The 18,835-nt window shown below is 48.0% G+C and overlaps 1 protein-coding gene and 1 pseudogene across 1 annotated transcript in view; both read right to left on the reverse strand.

Moving 5' to 3' along the window:
* Positions 1-18,835, reverse strand: part of GAD2 (glutamate decarboxylase 2) — a 175,316-nt gene that overhangs the window by 52,305 nt on the left and 104,176 nt on the right. Inside the window, exons 9-11 of the mRNA XM_075315540.1 lie at positions 14,742-14,796; positions 14,355-14,471; positions 5,581-5,645 (exon numbers count right to left, since the gene is read on the reverse strand). Coding sequence (XP_075171655.1) covers positions 5,581-5,645; positions 14,355-14,471; positions 14,742-14,796 — 237 coding nt within the window. The remainder of the gene's footprint in view (positions 1-5,580; positions 5,646-14,354; positions 14,472-14,741; positions 14,797-18,835) is intronic.
* On the reverse strand, positions 11,081-13,147 carry LOC142243764 (protein fem-1 homolog C-like; annotated as a pseudogene).

Below are 18,835 nucleotides of genomic sequence, written 5' to 3' on the forward strand. Positions count from 1 at the left end.
AATTCCCAACCACCCTGTTGACCTTTATTCTGGTCTTGTCGATCCCCTCCAGGGACCGAGCCCCCCGCCAAACCTTTCTGGGAACAATGTCCGACCAAACCACCCTCAGCTTAGGACAAACTGACCAAAGGCGGAGCAGGTCATACCGTATATCCCGAATCAACTCCCGACAGGGGCGGGCCCCTAAATCGTTTCCCCCAATGTGCAACACCAGCACATCCGGGGTGCGATCCAATCGAGCGAACCGGTGAAAATCAACCAACACCTGCCGCCAGCGCATGCCCCTCACCCCGATCCAACGTACGATTACCTCGTCTCTGGACCAACCCAACTGCCGACCATTGCGCCGCACATCAGCTCTCAGTGCCCCCCAATAAACAAATGAATGGCCGAAAATCCAGACCAGGGGCGCACCACCTATAAAAGGAAACAAAACCAGAAAAGAGGGGGGGGGGGGGAGGATACAACAACCACAAGTCAGACACACTCCAGGAACTGCCATTAACTTGAGAACAACATTACAAATTTTTTTTTTTTTTTTTTTTTTTTTTTATAAATACACCACTACACCAGACTAGCCACGACTTTTACAACAAATGGGGGCGGACGTACAGCCTGAACCTCCTCGACTCCCACCTGCCTATCCTCTTCACTGTCTCCGCTGGAAGCCCCCACCTATCTGCCTCCGTCGCCGCCCCAATGCGAAAAGAGTGGGCTGAAAACTTGTCCGCCTCCAACCCCAACCTCTCCAGGCATTTCCGAAAGACTGCCACAAACTGGTACCTGGACAAAAACGATCCGTCCTGATGCTTCAACAACGGGCCCGTACGGCCAGGCCCCAATTCTAAGTACTGTTTAAAACAAGAGACAGGGCACATCAAGGCCCCCGCCAATGCCCATAAAGTGACCCTTCTTCCCCGACCAAGTTGATCCGTCTTAGACCGCCGGATCCAAAATTCCACAGAGTCTCCCAAATCAACTGTGTCTTCTCCCAAAACACCCCCCCCACGGGATGACGCTGGGGACACCAATTCGCCTATCCTCGTAGCTCCGAAGAAAGCCCAGGAAAACGCCAACCGAAACAAAACCAATTCAAAATAGGAAACACACACTCGCTCCAGCTGCGCACCCAGCTCTTCCAGCAGCTGGAATGACACCGGCCTCCGACTGTCCAGTCTATGAAGCCCCTTCCTCAAGCCCCTCACAGCTTGTCGAACCAAAAAATTCTTTGTTATGTCAACCATCCCCCGCAATTTACAACCAAACGCAACCCCTGCCATAAACCGATTAACCCTGGAAAAAGACCACTTACCGGAAGCCATCCGGCACATCCAACAAAGCAAAGCGCCTACAGAATCCTCGGCAGACTCCCCCGCCCCAAATTCCTGCCTCCAATTTGTCCATTCCATCCAAGCTGCTTCATACGCAGCCCACGTGCCAGGGGCCAATGATGCTCTGATCAACGAACTCGCCTCTCGAACACCAATTCCAAGAGCTCCGCCGGCCAGATGCTGCCAGCGGACTCCGCTTCCGGTGCCAGGCTCCAAAAACGATCCCACTGCAAGCGAGAAAGGGAATCAGCAATGGCGTTCTCAACCCCCGGTACATGCACTGCCACAACCCACGCATTAAGACAAAGGCACCGCAACACAAAGTACCGCAACAAGCGGACCACCGGAGGAGACGCGCCAGACAGGTTATTAATTGCCATGACTACTGACATATTGTCACAGTGAAAACGAATTTTTCTGTTGCTGAAATGCTCTCCCCAAACGGACACCGCCACCACAATTGGAAAAAACTCCAACAAAGTCAAATTCCGTGTAAACCCTGCTTCATGCCAAGCCGCGGGCCACTCTCCCACGCACCATCTGCCGCCGAAGTAAGCTCCAAAGCCCTTACCCCCCGCGGCATCGGTGAAGAGCTCACAATCAAAATCATCTAAGACTTCCGCAATCATTAGCGACCGGCCATTGTACTTCTCTAAAAAACTGCCCCATACCGCCAAATCCTCCCTAAGGTCCCGAGTCAACCTTATGTAATGCCTTGGGGAGCGCACTCCAGCGGTCGCCGACGCCAACCTTCTTGAGAAAACGCGGCCCATGGGCATGATGCGGCAAGCAAAATTAAGCTTGCCCAACAAAGACTGGAGGTCCCTCAACTGGATTTTTCTAAGACGCGCAGCCGATCCCACCTCTGCCCGCAAAGCTGAGATCTTTTCTTCAGGCAGCCTGCACTCCATCAACACAGTATCAATAGTGATACCCAAAAAAATTCAGACAAGTACACGGGCCTTCCGTCTTATCCTGAGCCAAGGGGACCCCGAACCGGCCAGACAACCACTCCATAGTCCCCAACAACGTCTGACACACTGCCGACCCAGCGGGGCCGATAAACAAAAAATCGTCAAGATAATGGATCGCCGACGAGAGCTGCGCCACATCACACACTGCCCATTCTAAAAAGGAACTAAACGCTTCAAAATAAGCGCAAGAAATGGAACACCCCATTGGTAAGCAACGATCAACAAAATAGGAACCGTCCCAAAAACAACCCAACAGTCGCATACTCTCAGGATGCACCGGCAGCAAGCGGAATGCCGACTCGATGTCCGTCTTCGCTAACAATGCTCCCCGACCACATTTCCGAACCCAGCTGACGGCTGCGTCAAACGAGGTATAAACCACCGCACAGAGGTCTGGGTCAATACCATCATTCACCGACAAACCCTTGGGGAACGACAAATGCTGAATGAGCCGAAATTTGTTCGGCTCCTTCTTTGGGACGACCCCTAACGGAGATACTACCAAATTGGGGATGGGGGGGGATGCAAACGGACCCGCCATCCGCCCACAAGCAACCTCCCCAAAAAGCTTTTTAGCCACAACCTCTGGGTGTCGCCGCGCCGACAACAAATTCTTTAACTGAAACGGAACAACATGAGGAGGGGGGGGGGATCCTGAAACCAACACGAAAACCATCCTCCAACAATACCGCCTTATCCCGCTTGGGGTATCTATCTAGATAAGGGGCCATCTCGTGAAGCCTCACCGGGCTCACCCCCTTTTCCCAAATCTCCCCCTGCCTTGGGCCTACCCTTCTTAAAGCAACGAGCTGCTCCATGGGAGGACCCTCCACAACCTGAGCACTGATGCTTAAACTTGCAGGAGTTTCCAAACTTGCACTGGCTGTCGTTAAACTGCCAGCACACACCTGCCTTTGCTCCAACACCCCCTGCCTGGGTCCCCGCACCCCCAGCAGTAGTGTGGCCGGCCGACCCGGCCCCCCCGTGAAAGGGCTGACCATAACGAGCCGGAGCCATGACTTTTAACCATAAACCAATATCCTTCTGATCCCAACGGATACTGGGTCGCACGGCTTTCCGCTGCCTAAATTGTTCATCGTACCGCAACCATGTCTGCCCACCATAAATCCTATGAGCTTCCGCTATAGCATCCATGTAGCAGAATAGCCCAGAACAATTATCCGGCGCCTTTTCGCCAATGACGCTAGCTAGGATCGCAAAAGCCTGCAACCAGTTAACAAACGTTTGAGGGATCAGCCGCCACCTCCGCTTTTCTTCCTCCTCCTTCTTGCTATCATCCTTCTTTTTCTTATCCAAATTAAACTTCTCCAAAGGAAGGAGGGAAAAAATTTCCACGTATTCATCCTTCCAAATCTTTTCCTTCACTTCCTTCTTTAAATGCGCCCCCAGGGGGCCCTCAAAACAAACGTACACCTCCCCTCTGGCCCTATCATCCAAAATAATCCTATCTCCCTCCTTATCCTTCTCCTTCTCCTTTTGCCCGGGATCCGCCACACTATCCCCAGCAACCACCTCGCTTCCCGTCGGTACCACAACCACGGCCGATGCTGCCGCCCCAGAATCCGGCACCCACGCTGGGACAGGAGACCCGGACGCCCCCTGACTCGTCCTATCCAACTGCGCCAACAAATCACGCACACCCTTCAAAACATTGGTCAGACTACCGACATCAAACCCCGCCGCGCTCGGCCCCGCGACCCCCAGACCCCCTATGACGCCCTGCGCCTGGCCCCTGCTTACTCCCGGGGAAACTAAACTAGGTGAGGACGCACACAACATAGAGGAGTACTCACCAAGCTGCGTCGGTACATGAGACCCACCAGCCGAAAATCCTGACTCCAGACGACGCTCTCCTCCAGAATGGACCAGCACGGAAACGTCTTCGGCAGCTCGACCAGGGGGGACCTGGGAACCCGCCGCGCTCGACCTTGGTCGGATGACCCGGGAGCGAACCGGATAATGAGATGCAGGATGACTCCCCTCAGATGCCGACCGTGAAGGCGACCTCCTCCTGGATCGCGACCTCGACCGGGATGGCGCAGGCCCCTGCCGTGCGGGCGAATTTCTCCCCGTCGCTGACCTCCCTGATGGCGATCCGCTCCTCCGCGTGGAAGGGGAGCGGAACCTGGACCGCGACCTCCTCTCTGGCGATGATCTCCGCAGCTGCGATGCCCCACTCCTGGCAGGATCCTCGAACCCAGCGCGCGCTGTCATCCTGGAAGCTGCATCCATCCTGGGTTCGGCCGGTGATGTTCCTTGCAGAGTCGTATTCCACACTCCCGGCCCCGGAGGCCCCGCAGAAACTCCATCTCCATGCTGTCTAGCAGTCCCCCCGACAGGAGCATCGCCAGGGAGGACCGCCGCCATTTTGGTGTAGCTCAAAGCAGTAGAGGCAGCTGAGCCGGTCACATGACCCCTGGAGGGACCGCCCACCGCCGCAGGTCCTGAACGCCGAGCAGGATTCCTCCCTCACCTGCTCCTGCCAGCTGCTGCAGGTGGATTCTTGTGGTGAGGAGGGTCCCCGGAGGGGCTCCTACGGCGCCGCTGAGGACCAGGAGCAGCATCAGGCGAGAACCTCTCCGGTGCCCTCGTCCTGCGCCCACTCCGGAGCGGTGGGGGGTCAGCTTCAGACACCGCATCCGGACCTCCCAGGATCTCCCTCAACGCTGTCCTGATCGCTGCTCCATCTGCGCCGCCGGCAGCAGCCCGAAGCTGCTCCAGGAGTCCTGCAGCCGATGCCATCAGATCAGGGGGAGACAAGGTGAGGTGACACGGGGACCTTCTCTAATGGTACCTCGCGCCGAAGTAGTGCCCCCCCCCTTTCTCCCTGGACATATATACAGCCCCCACCCTGTCCCCTCCCCTGGCCCTATAGATCCACCCCCCCTAAACTCTTGACCCCGCAAAAGCCCGCTCTTTCTACAGAAAAACATTAACCCCTTGCTGCCCTGCAAAGGTGAGTCATGGGTCACTACGCCCATGGCTCTGCCCTGGCTCCGTTCAGCCTTTCATTTCCAAAATTAGTGCAAGAAAGAAAAAACAAACAAATGTATGGAGCCTGAGCCGTGGTGGCTAGAGGAAATGTCACCATGCAGGCTTTCCTAAAGCCCGGTGACATGAATGAGTTGGAAGTTGCCAAAGGAAATAAAAGCGTCTTCTCTGTAGGAGAGTAAATGGTTCATACTGCACATTTGTTGCTGCCGTCAGCAAATGTATGAAAACGTGCCTGACATGAACAAACAAATGGTTCATACCTGTCAACCCCATTTAACTTCCATCTGTGTTTTCTCGACATCAGCAGTCCTCCACCCCATGCTCCCTGCGGAAAGCAGATGTACACTATTATAAGCATTGTAAACAATTGTAATTTGCGTTGCACTTGTCCTTTACATTCTTCTAATTGCACTCGTTGCATAAAATGACTAGGTTATGCCTAAAAGTACAGCATTGATGGCAGTCAGTACGGATATGCAAACTACAGTAAAGTTACTTATGGTTCTGATTTTCCTCCTCCGGTGGAAGAGTTTGCCATTAGGACCATTGAGTACTGAATGTGGCGTTTTGCAGACATATGCAAATAATAAATCATAAATGAGTCAGTATAAATAATAATAGTTTTTGCAACATTAGTAATGTGTCAGTTATACATCAACCACATTTTGATGAATTTAATCATTTAATGGAAATATTGGACCAAGTCATTGAAAGCGATTGTGACCTTTTTCTTCTGTAATTAATCACTTGTCACCACAGTTGTTTTTACAAGAGGCATATAAATGTTTTTTACTGGATTACTTAATAAAATATAATGTCCTAAATATTGAGACTAAACAACAACCATAGTGTAGTCATCTTGGATGACGCTACTTGGATGTAGCTACTTGGATGACACTGATGATGACATTCACAGCGCCGCCCATAATCTCGCGTCTGCGCAATAACATCACCGGCGCTCGTGATTTGAAAACAGTGCTCAGTCCCGCGATAGTGCCACTGCGCATGCGCGAGACTTCAGGAGCACTGTGTAACATGAGGGCGGCGGCCTCATCTATGTAAATGAACACTGGGGGACGGCGAACAGCGGCAGGAGGGGGAATAACTGACGAAATACAGCCCACCCACGGGGCCAACAAACCTCATTACCATAGCAAAAGGTAATATTTTGTAAAGTTGTTGTTTAGGTCTGAAAGGGGGGCCAGTAGCAAGATGAACCTTCATAGAATGCAGCCCAGGAGCTGAAGAAGGGGATTCTTTTAGTTTAATAGTGAAAATTCTGGTGACAGGTTCCCTTTAAGTCTTTAAAACTCTAAAGCCTGCTTTACATGTTACGATTTCGCATACGATATCGTATGCGATCATAACCACCCCCATCGTATGTTCAATTTTGTTGAATGTGCCGCACAAACGATTAACCCCCGTCACACGTACTTACCCGTCCATACAACCTCGATGTGGGCGGCGAACGTCCACTTCCTGGAGTGGGAGGGACGTTCGTCGTCACATCGACGTCACGCGGCAGCCGGCCAATAGAAGCGGAGGGGCGGAGATGAGTGGGACATAAACATCCCGCCCACCTCCTTCCTTCCGCATTGCTGGCCGGGAGCCGCAGGATGCAGGTAAGATCTGTTCATCGTTCCAGGGGTGTCACACACTGCGATGTGTGCTACCCCGGGTACGATGAACAACCTGATGTTCAATTTATGAGGAATGAACGATGTGCGTGCGATGAACGTTTTACCGTTCATTCGCAATCACACGTAGCTGTTACACACTACAATGTACCTTACGATGCCGGATGTGCGTCACTTACGATGTGACCCCGCCGACACATCGTAAGATATATGGTAGTGTGTAAAGCGGGCTTTAGCCTAGGTTATTGACCACCCTAAAGTCTCAGATGTGGCTGGTTACATGCACAAAGACTATGCTATTTGTAGAATCTAAGCTTTAGACTGCAGTCTGCAACCACCGCTCTGAAGCCGGCCGTATAACTGGATTCAACAACGTTCAGTGTCCCTGTGCTTCTTCATGCAGCAGACTGGAAAAACTGTCTTTGTTAGGAGCCCGGAAGAACACACAGTTCAGACCAGTGTTGCGAACATTCTGTTTGTCCGAATGGTCAATGTTCAGGAGAGCACCAACCCCTGAAGAACAGGAACTCATGGGCCAGGAATGGTTTGCATAACCTCAACATTTTAGCAAGTTCTCCACCATAAATGTATTATTATTTCACTATAAGGTTCCAAAAACATCTCTAACAAATTATTGATTTTTTTTAGATAGTATTATAGACTGAGTCTGATCAGGGTGGATCAGCCAATCAAAAGAATTTGGAGACTATACAACTAATGCAAATTCCTGAAGCAATAGATAACTGATGAGCGAGCACTAAACTGCTTGAGTGCTAGCTGGTCGGACGGGCTCAATTTGAGTTAAGAGTAGTAATGGGTGAATAGTGAAATATTTGGGTTCAGATTATTTATCTTGAATATTTTCTACAACATTTTTTTTTAATTATTTAAATAAGTAATTAAAACAAATGTAGGCTTCTGCCCGTTTTTGATAAGCAGTGCAGATATAGCAGACAGCGGGGGACTGGTATTCTCAGGCTGGGAAGGTACATGGTTATTGGTCCTCTCTAAAAATAGCAGGCCACAGTCATCCCTTAATTGGCGTATCGTTGAGATGTGCCAATTGTGGCGCTTTACCTGGGTCATCCCTCGTGTGGTGCTAATCAGAGTAATATATAAGGTTCATGTCAGCTGTGTTTTGTCAAACACAACAGCTGCCATCAAGCCCTGGACTGTTAATGGAGAAGTGTCTATGAGACTCCCATCATTGTCAACTCTGTAAGTAAAAAGAAAAAAAAATACAAACACAAAAATTGTATATTTTAAATAAAAAAACACAATTTTTCACCAATTTATTAACCCCCAATGCACTCCCACAGGTTCGACATAATCCACATGATGTCCCATGACAATTCTTGCTCTGCTACATCCAGAAGCTGCAGTGAAGGAAAATGCGACCGATTACTGCAGCTCCTGGGACACACTAAGGGCAGCGGGGGACCCAGATGTGAGAATCGTTGACGTCAGTCAGGTTGCCAGAGTTCACAGCTAGTTTCCCATAGTATCATGTGTGACCACTGGTGAACCCGCTGCCGGATTGTCAGACTACCGGATTGCGGGACATGGCAGCACAGCAGTCTGGCAATCTGGCTGTCAGGTCACTGGAATTCACACTCCCGTGCTGCCCTTAAGGTGCTTTACACGCTGCGACATTGCTAACGATATATCGTCGGGGTCACAGTGTTGGTGACGCACATCCGGCGCCGTTAGCGACATCGCAGCATGTAACACCTCTGAGCGACCTAAAACGATCGCAAAAGAGGTAAAAATCATTGGTATTGGAGAGGTCGCTCCAACACCAAAAATCGTTGACAGGTGAGTAGCGAGGTTGTTTGTCGTTCCTGCGGCAGCACACATCGCTATGTGTGACACCGCAGGAATGAGGAAACTCACCGTACCTGCGTCCTGCCGGCAATGAGGAAGGAAGGAGGTGGGTGGCATGTTTGGCCCGCTCATCTCCGCCCCTCCTCTGCTATTGGGCGGCCACTTAGTGACGTCGCTATGACGCTGAACGAACCGCCCCCTTAGAAAGGAGGCGGTTCGCCGGTCACAGCGACGTCGCTGGGCAGGTAAGTAGTGTGATGAGTGTTAGCGATGTTGTGCACCACGGGCAGCGATTTGCCCGTGACGCACAACCAACGGGGGCGGGTATGCTCGCTAGCGATATCGGTACCGATATCGCAGCGTGTAAAGTACCCTTTAGTCATTTGAATTGAATCCGCTGCTGAATTACCGGACAGTTGTGCGGCCGTGTAATTTTACATTGGACCTGCAGGGGTGTTTTGGGGGTTAATAAATTGGTGAAAGAGGGTGTGTTTTTTTATTATTTAAAATAAAAGACTTTTGAGTGTTTTTTTTTACTTACAGGGTTGGTAAAGACACCTCTCCATTACCAACTCAGGGCTTGATGGCAGTGTGAGTTTTGACAAATCACAGCTGACATCAACCCTATATATTATACTGATTACCACCACACCAGGGCAATCAGGATTAGCCGGGTAAAGCACCACAATTGGTTGTGTGGCTGCTATTTTTAGGTTAGGGAGGGCCCAATAACTGTGGACCTTTCCAGCCTGCAAATACCAGTCCCTAGCTGTCTCCTTTCCCTGCGCTGGTTATTACAAATAGGAGGGGGATTGCACGTTATTTATTTATTTTTTTACTGTTCTAGTAATGCCAGTGGCAAAGATGGCTATACTGTGATTGGCAGGCTATCTTCACTTGTTTAGTGGCTGAAAATAAGGCACCAAACATGGGGAGGGGACTTGATACTCAAGAGGTGAATACAAAATGCTCAACAAGTAACAAATATCCTGAATACATTAATATTTGTGCGAGTAATAAATAGAGCTGAATATTTTCGCTCATCTCTAGTAACGGGTATAATGGAAGTCAGTGGGCAATTCAAGCATTTTTCTAGCAGATCCCCCTAAGAGGGCTGGAGGGGCAGCAAAGTTGCTGAAGTAGATGGAAACTGCTCAAATTAAATGGGAACAGCATGTGGAAAATGTTTGAATGCATGTTTGACTCCCAGATCGCTGCTGGGAAGTAAGGAGTCCAACCTATTTTTAATCATTAACCAAGATAAAGCAGACAACTAGGGGCTGATAGGCGGGGAAGGTCAATTGTTACTTGGCCATTCCTAGCCTAAAAATATCAGTCCACAGCTGCCACTTAGTGCATCACATTAGATCCCATTTGCCCTGGTGCAGTGGCAATTGGGGTAATATTTGTTTGGGTTGATGTCAGCTGCGTAATGTCAGCTGGCATCAAGCCCAGGGGTTAGTAATGAACAGGTATCTCAGACACCCCCATTACTAACCCAGCAAGTGTATAGTAAAAAAAAACACAGAGGTGAAAAAATTGTTTGACATCAACCTTAAAAAATATTAACCCTATTGCCAAAGCGGGAAGAGCCAGGGCAAAGAGCCAGAATTGGCGCATCTAATGTGATATGTTTAGGCTGGGAAAGGTCAAATAACTAAGGGCCTTTCCAGCCTGAAAACAGCTGTCTGCTTACCTGACTATCAAAAATAGGGGGGGGCCCCATGCCATGTTTTATATTATTTATTTATTTTAAACATGTCTTAAAACATCCTTTAGTGCCACATGAAAGGCACTAAAAGGTGCAAATTTACAAACCTTGCTCTATTCTAAGCTCTCCCTCATACATCCACTCTCCCTGAACTGCTTCTAGAGGACAGTGTGCTGAACATCACGCCCCCCATGACGTTATGTAGTCGTCCAATCACAGTAAAGTTAGTGGCCAATTGGCTATAACAGTTGGCTAGAACAGACATTACAGACTAAGTAGAAAGCCAAGCTCTTATCCACTGGGATGTTGCAGACACTTTTGGGTAAAATCTTAATTTTTTTCTTACAAAAAACTCTTCTTACAAAAAGAAGAAATACATTTATAAAACTTTTTGCTTTCTTGTATCAGCTGTTGGCTGACGCCCTGCCTCTTCTAGGTATGACATTAGCACAGGTCCTTCTAGTCACTTAGTAAAACAATTCTATAACACAATTAGCATAAATAACAGGTGGAGGATGGATAAGCAGGGGGGCGGGGATGACTATCAAACCACACCCCAGCTATCAGCTGATCGGCAGCTGCTGCCATTCAAAAAGCTCCAAGGAGTTCAAGTGCATTGATCCGCTCTGTTTTACTGGTCTGTGGGTGTTGAGTAAGGAAATCAACAATATTAGTGTGGCCCGTCACACTGGCAGAAAGCAGCGGCGTCATACTGTCGCGGGCGGAGGAGGGGACGCCGCGCTCTCCCACTGCTCGGGTCCGGCTGCCGCTGCTGCTGCGGCCTGCTGCTGCTCGGTGGCTCGAGCGATGGGCCGGATCCCAAAGACTCGAGCGGCGCTCCTCGCCCGTGAGTGAAAGGGGTTGTTTGGGTGTGGGGATTGTTTATTGTCCGTGACGCCACCCACGGTTGTGGTGATTTGTTGACACCACCGCTGCTCTGTATGGGGATCCCGGGAAGGATGGTGTGGAGCAGCCAGTTGTTGTGTTGCCCCTCCGTGGGTAGGGGTGGGTGATCCTGGGGCCCAGTGATGAAGTGGGTGATGCAGGGCTTGGTGGGCGCAGGGACGCGGGGGCAGCGCTGTGCCTGGCGACACTGTGGTACTCACTCAGCCTGAGACGATGACACAGTTCTCGGTAAAACACACGGCTGGAAAGGCGGTTCCCACGGACGGCTGCACTTGCTTTCCCCAGTGGGTGACGGTCCCTCTGTCCTGCACCTATGTTGATAATGGTTGCGATGGGTTCCCACCGGTAACCCGCTCCCCGGCTTGGATATGGGCCGGAGGAGCCCTACTTTGCCCGCAGGCGCTGGCCCTGAGAAACTGGTGCCCTGGCGGTGGCGGTGTCTCTCCTCAATGGTCGGACTGTTGCCTTCAATCGGGACTTGGTTGTTAGGAGACAGACGTCCCCTTCACTGACGGATTTGGCAAATTATGGCGACTCCTAGCCTTGCCGGGATCCGAAAGGCCCCTGCCCTGGTGCTGACTGTTCTTCGTATACTGCTCCAGACCGCCGGGCCACTACCCGTCCGCGGTCCTTCCAGCAACCTCCGAGCAGTCCCCCTGCAGACTATCACCGCCGTCTGCTGACCTTGCTGTCACTGTCCGGGCACACAGCCGGACTCACTTCAGGCTTGCTTAACTGTTTCTTGTTACTTCTTTACTCCTCTTACAAGCTCCTCTACCACTTCCTTCTACTTTCACTTCCCTCACTTCACAGACTGTTTACTCCTTTCTGTCCAAACTCTAACTCTGTTCTTTCCACTTCTCCCTCCAAACTCTAACTTTCTTCCTCACTCAAGCTCTGCCTGAGCTAAACTGCCTGGTTTCTCCCGCCTCCAGGGCTGTGTACTCCTCGGTGGGCGGAGCAAACCGCCTGGCCCACCCCCTGGTGTGAACATCAGCCCCTGGAGGAAGGCAACAAGGATTTTGGTAGCTTTGGTGTTCCTAACTGGGGTGTAGGGTGTGGTGGTGTTGTGACCTGTGACCCCTGGCTTGCCCAGGGCGTCACAATACCATACCCATCCTTTTCCATTCGAGCTCCATATTTCAGAAGCATTTTCATTATTTCCAAACTTCCTGATTCAGCACAATCATGCAAGGCAGTATTTCCTTTCACACTCTTCCTATTAACATCGGCTCCTTTTTCAAGTAGGAATTGAGATATCTCTTTGTGACCTTTGTAGCAGGAGATCATCAGACAAGTGTGCCCGTGCCGGTTGGCTTCTTCCAAGTCAGCTTTGTGCTCTACCAAATACTTCACAATCTTCAGATGCCCGTCAAAGCAGGCTGCTCTTAATGGAGTAGAATTAGTAAGGGTTGTGTTGTTCACAGAAGCGCCATGATCCAAAAGTGGCTGGACAACTTTCAGGTGACCGGCTGCAGAGGCTGCCCAGAGAGGCGGTGCTCCTTCTATAGTCTCGCCATCAAAATTAACAGATCCCCCGATTTCCACAGAGGCACTGCACTGATCCAGCAGTTAATCCACCATATCCAGGTGGCCATATCGAGCTGCCATTAAAAGGGGTGTAGCTCCATTGGTTTTCTCGGACATTAACAAAACCACTTCGTCTTTGGCCTTGTTTTCCAGCAGCTTGGAAAGAAGGCGCAGCTTGCCATCATGAGCAGCATTAAAAACTGCCGTCTTGAGATTCATGGTCGCTCTCATGCAAATACTCGTTTGTGTTAGAAGAGACCAAAATCTGTTTCAATGACGGCCAGAATTTTCCAAAAAAGGCACACAAGAAAAATGAACAAGATCCCGCCTGTTGTCTCAGGAGAAGCATAAATAGGGACTCACAGACGCATAAAGCGCGGCCATGGTTACAGCTGTCTGTCCCTGATCTCCTCCCGGAACGTTGTGCGCCCTGCAGAAGCCGCTGCAGCCGAGCTGCCGGTGTGACGGGGCAGGCGGGGCTCTCCTCCGTCTTTCAAAAAGCTGCTCATTTTACAAATCTTTACTTACTTGTGTTTCAAAACCTATACATCCTATCTCACAACTAAAGGTATGTATAGATTCCGCATAATAGTGCCAGTATAGCACTGGCTTTCGGTTATATAATCCTAATCCTAGAGATTGGTGCGCTTTGGCTGTGTCCATTCATTGTTCAGCCTAAGTACATTTAATCAGCAGTGTGAGTAAAGGCCACTTTACATGCAACGACATCGCTAACGAGATGTCGCTGGGGTCACGGAATTCGTGACACACATCCGGCTTCGTTAGCGACGTCGTTGCGTGTGACACGTACAAGCGACCGCTAACGATGCAAAATACTCACCAAATCGTTGATTGTTGACACATCGTCCATTTCCCAAATATCGTTGCTGATATTGGACGCAGGTTGTTCGTCGTTCCTGAGGCAGCACACATCGCTATGTGTGACACTCCATGAACGACGAACAACACCATACCTGTGTCCTCCGGCAACGGGGTGGGCATGACTTTCATGCGGCTGCTCTCCGCCCCTCCGCTTCTATTAGACTCCTGCCGTGAGACGTCGCTGTCACGCCGCACAAACCGCCCCCTTAGAAAAGAGGCTGTTCGCCGGCCACAGCGACGTCGTTAGGAAAGTAAGTATGTGTGACAAGTACTAGCGATCTTGTCCGCCACAGGCAGCGATTTGCCCGTGACGGACAAACGACGGGGACGGGTGCGAACGTTAGCGACATTGCTAGCGATGTCGCAGCATGAAAAGCCCCCTTAACTCTTACAAAACATGGCATCTATCCCTAACACACCACAGGGAGAAAACCTAGGGTCTATTCTATGTAGCTAAGAAGAAAGAAAAAGTAATCTTCTTAAAAAGGAAAAGACAATGGACAATTTATAATGCATCCTTATAGATTAAAGTAACAAAACTTACATCAACGTGCATCCAGATTTTATACTTTTTGCAGACATCAGATATAGCGACAAGGGGGTCAAATGCACCATAGACAGTCGTCCCTGCTGTGGCACTAACGAAAAATGGCACATATCCCTGGAAAAGATATACACAGCATGTGATTGTATCGTACCTGGACTGCTTTCATCAACTAACCCACTACTCTCCACGATCTACTTCATCACTAATTACTGGTCATGTATAGACCTTATATCATAAAAAATATATATTATACAGAAAATCTAGTCATACACAGAGCTGACAAAACATCCCCTTCCCCCTAATAGCAGCCACCCCCATTTTCCCTATAAATACTCGTATTACAGCCATAGAAAGTGCATCTGGATAGAACTGAATGGCTCTTACCTTCTGCTTGGCTTCTATGACCCTCCTTTCAAGATCCGATGGGATCATTTTTCCCCTATAATTAAAAGTATGAAACATTTCTAATGTTGGATTGAGCCAAATCATAAAAAAAAGTAATAAGAACGGATAACGGAGCTCAGAATAATTTTTATGGCGTTGAATCAAATTCGTGCATAGAACTTCAAAGCATTGTAACCCTAATATTAAGGTATAATTATAGGCCGAGCAGATTAGATGCCATATTGTATAACTGGAATTAAAGCTGTAATTATGAGATGTAGAACATGTTTTATTTTCCTTAGTTGCCTGTAAAAAAAAATCTGAGAAAGTTGAAAAGTTTATAAATCCCCACCTACATCCAAGATAACCATTTGTGCCTTGGGGGTGTATTCACAGATCTGACCAGTAGGGCTCTAATTCTTCGTACTTTCATGATTAAGTATTTGGTGGGCAGCAGTGCACCGGCATGCGTTGTTGCTTTTTTTTTAGTTTGTCTTGCTCCGATAGTGCACATGTGCAATTGAATGGAACAATGCTGTAAAATGAGTCAAAACTACTTGGCAAAGTACTGTATGACATTCTTAGCACTAATCAATATTTCATAGTTTCAAAGAGTTTAAGGTTGAAGGTAGACTTGCGCCCATCAAGTTTAACCATTGACCCAGCCTTAAATTTTGATCCAGAGGAAAGCAAAAAACCCCATGCGGCAGACAGTAAACTCCACATTGGGGAAAAAATTCCTTCCCGACTCCACATATGGCAATCAGACTAGTTCATTGAAGCAACGGGCAATGTTGACCCAATGCAGACAATAAATAGGCTGCAGGGTTTACCTAACTACCATGGCCCTTCAAAATAGCTGATCAATGGAGGTGACAAGAGTTGGGAGTCAGGCCATGCTTTTTAAAAATCTGGATATGTCCTGTAACATACAGTGATAAGCAAAAGGGTAACAATGTTTTGAATGTTTGATTTTCAGGCTTCATATCTCATCATCCACTACAGCTTTGAGCGTGAGACTACCTTCATTTTATAGACAATAGTCTTGGCTATTTTGTACATAAATTTGACTTCCAACTATTTAGCATATACTGTAATTATGTAATTAATTATGCAGATTCTTGTCATGTCTCTGCATTGTTACTGTTTTGCTCCTCGTGTTTGAAAAATCTTTATTTCCCTGTATACTACAAATTACAACATGTTCTCACATTCCCTAAAAACTCAATGTGTTACTAGATTGATTCCCAAGTGAAAGGTCGCTGGTTCGAATCAAAGAACAACCACGAAGAAAATTTCCCAAAAAAAGCAAAAAAGGATCATCCAGCTCATCGGTAGCGGTCTCTTGGTCAAGAAAATTGCCAAACTACATCACATGAGGCCATTACAGTTGGAAGAAAATGAAATGAAGTCCATCCATCAATTCAGAAACCACGAGGTGGACGTCCAGGCAAAATATTGGAGTCAACAACTCGACTCATCACAAAGTCTGTTAGTTCTGGTGACAAACACAGCAGTGGGGGCAGCTCATATACTTTGTAATAGTAAGATCACAGACATCCATGCAAGCACCGTGAGACATACATTACACAAGTCTGGAATGGTGGCCTGAAAAAAGGTGAAGAAGCCTCAACTTCAATATCGTCCTAAAAAGTGTCTGCTTCAGTTTCCAAAGATGTACAAAAAGTGGACATTAGAAAATTGGAAACGGGTGATTTGGAGCGACAAGACAAAAGTCAATATACTGGGCACTGAAGGGGCAAATGGGTCTCGAAGAAACAAGGGAAAAAGAGGCTAAATGGATCGAGTAACTGAAGGAACTATCAAGCTTTGTGGAGGAAGCCTGGTGATATGGGGGTGTTTCACAGCTAAAGGCTTTGGATACGTCACTAGGATCGATGGTGGTCTCAATACTGAGCTATATGTGAGTATCGTACAAGCTGAGTTACTTAATAAACTTGAGTACTATGGGTATGAAAAGGACGACATAATGTTCCAGCAGCACAAAGACCCAAAGCATACGTTAAGATTAGTGAGGAAATGGTTCAATAACAATGAAGTGGTGCTGGTTTGTCCCACAGTCCCCAGACCTCAATTCAGTCTAAGAGGTACTTTACACGTTGCGACATCGCCACCACTATACCGTCGGGGTCACGTCTTTAGTGACGCACATCCGGCGCCAGTAGCGACATCGCAACGTGTAAATCCTAGGTGGAACAATGAACGAGCACAGAAGCGTACAATCTTGCTGAACTGTGTAACGTCATTCATTTCCATAATGTCGGTTCGACTGCAGGTACGATGTTGTTTGTCGTTCCTGCGGCACCACACATCGCTGTGTGTAAACCCGCAGGAGCGACAAACATCTCCTTACCTGTGTCCTGACAGCAATGCGGAAGGGAGAAGGTGGGCGGGATGTTATGTCCCGCTCATCTCCGCCCCTCCGCTTCTATTAGCCGGCCGATTAGTGACGCCGTGGTGACGTCGCTGTGACGCCGAACGCACCTCCCCCTTGAAGGAGGGATTGTTCAGCAGTCACAGCGACGTTACCTACCAGGTAAGTGCGTGTGACACTGCCGTAGCGATAATGTTCGCTACGGCAGCAATCACCACATATCGCATGTGCGACGGGGGCGGGTGCTATCGCGCTGGACATCGCTAGCAAATGCTAGCGATGTCGCAGCGTGTAAAGTACCCCTAACTCTTAGTAGAGTAAAGGAGGGTAGAGTTGAATAAAAAGCTGTATACACACCAAAGTAAGCCAATCAGTATGTATCAACATTGGGAACATGTAGAAGAGACTGGGGATCATATTTTGGTCAAGACATGCTTGAATCTGACCAAGAGCATGCCCAGAAGGAGTCAGACAATGTTAAAAGCTAAAGGAGATTTACAAAATATTAAGAAAATTATAAAAATTAAAATTTAGATTTTTAGGTGCAAACAGTAACAATGCAGTGACATGACAATAATCTGCATAACTAATCATATGCTAAATAGTTGCAAGTCAAATTCATGTATAAAATAGCCAAGATGATTGTCTATAAAATGAAGCTCATCTCACGCTCAAAACTGTAGCGGATGGTGAAATATGGAGCTTGAAAGTCAAAAGTTCAAAACATTGTTACCCTTTTGCTTGTTGGTACTTTGTAGTTTGTACTTGCCAACTCTCCTGAAATGTCTCTGAGGCTTCAAGTAAAAGAGGGGACCTCCTGAAGGTATTAAATATTCTGAGCACCACAGAGAACCTCCCAGAAAGTAGCAATTCCACAATCTTTTTCACTACAAGGACACTAAGACCTATTTTCTTAAAAAAAAAAAAAAAAAGTACACACCAGAACATGTTGTCAAGGGAGAAATTTGGGTAAGACTGCTAATGGAGTCTTTGTTCAGAGCACCAGAGGCACGGGGCCAAATTAGGTATTTGCGCAGATATTATGAGACTCAATAATCAATGAACACAGGACATGTTCTCTGATTGAGCTCAGGCTTGCGTCTGAACTCGTGTATTCAATGGATCAGATATTAGTATTACATTTCAACCTTCAGACATGTACAAAAGTATCAATCTGTCTTTTCTCACATATCAAAACAGTACAGGGAGGTGCGTAGGGACATAAAAACCCACATTTCATCCCACAGATGACATATTCCTCCTTTGTGTGAAACTACTGATAAGTATAAATACTTTCTCTGTTCATTGTTTATACATCTGTTCACTCATCCTTGGTTTAAAACTTTCTTGACTATACAGCTTAGACATCATATTATGGCGTCTGTGCAATTGTCATATAGACACACAGATAATTATGCAACAACATCTATATTTACATTATTTACATACACAGATAATCTTACTACGTTTGAACAAACAATCTATAGCCCAGACTACCTTCACAATGTTTCTTCAATGCTTTAAACAAATTTCATATATTAAATATCCAATGCACATGTTCGGAATTGCTTTCAACTTATTCACCCGGAGTGTTCATAGTCCAAAAACTTGTTTCTAAAGTGGATGGTGGCGACAGTCAACCCACCGTGTAGTGACTCAGTGTGGAAATTATATGGAGGCAAGCTACATTACAAGTCCA

The sequence above is a fragment of the Anomaloglossus baeobatrachus genome, chromosome 6 (genome assembly GCF_048569485.1).
Source record: "Anomaloglossus baeobatrachus isolate aAnoBae1 chromosome 6, aAnoBae1.hap1, whole genome shotgun sequence".
In the NCBI taxonomy this organism is placed as follows: domain Eukaryota; kingdom Metazoa; phylum Chordata; class Amphibia; order Anura; family Aromobatidae; genus Anomaloglossus; species Anomaloglossus baeobatrachus.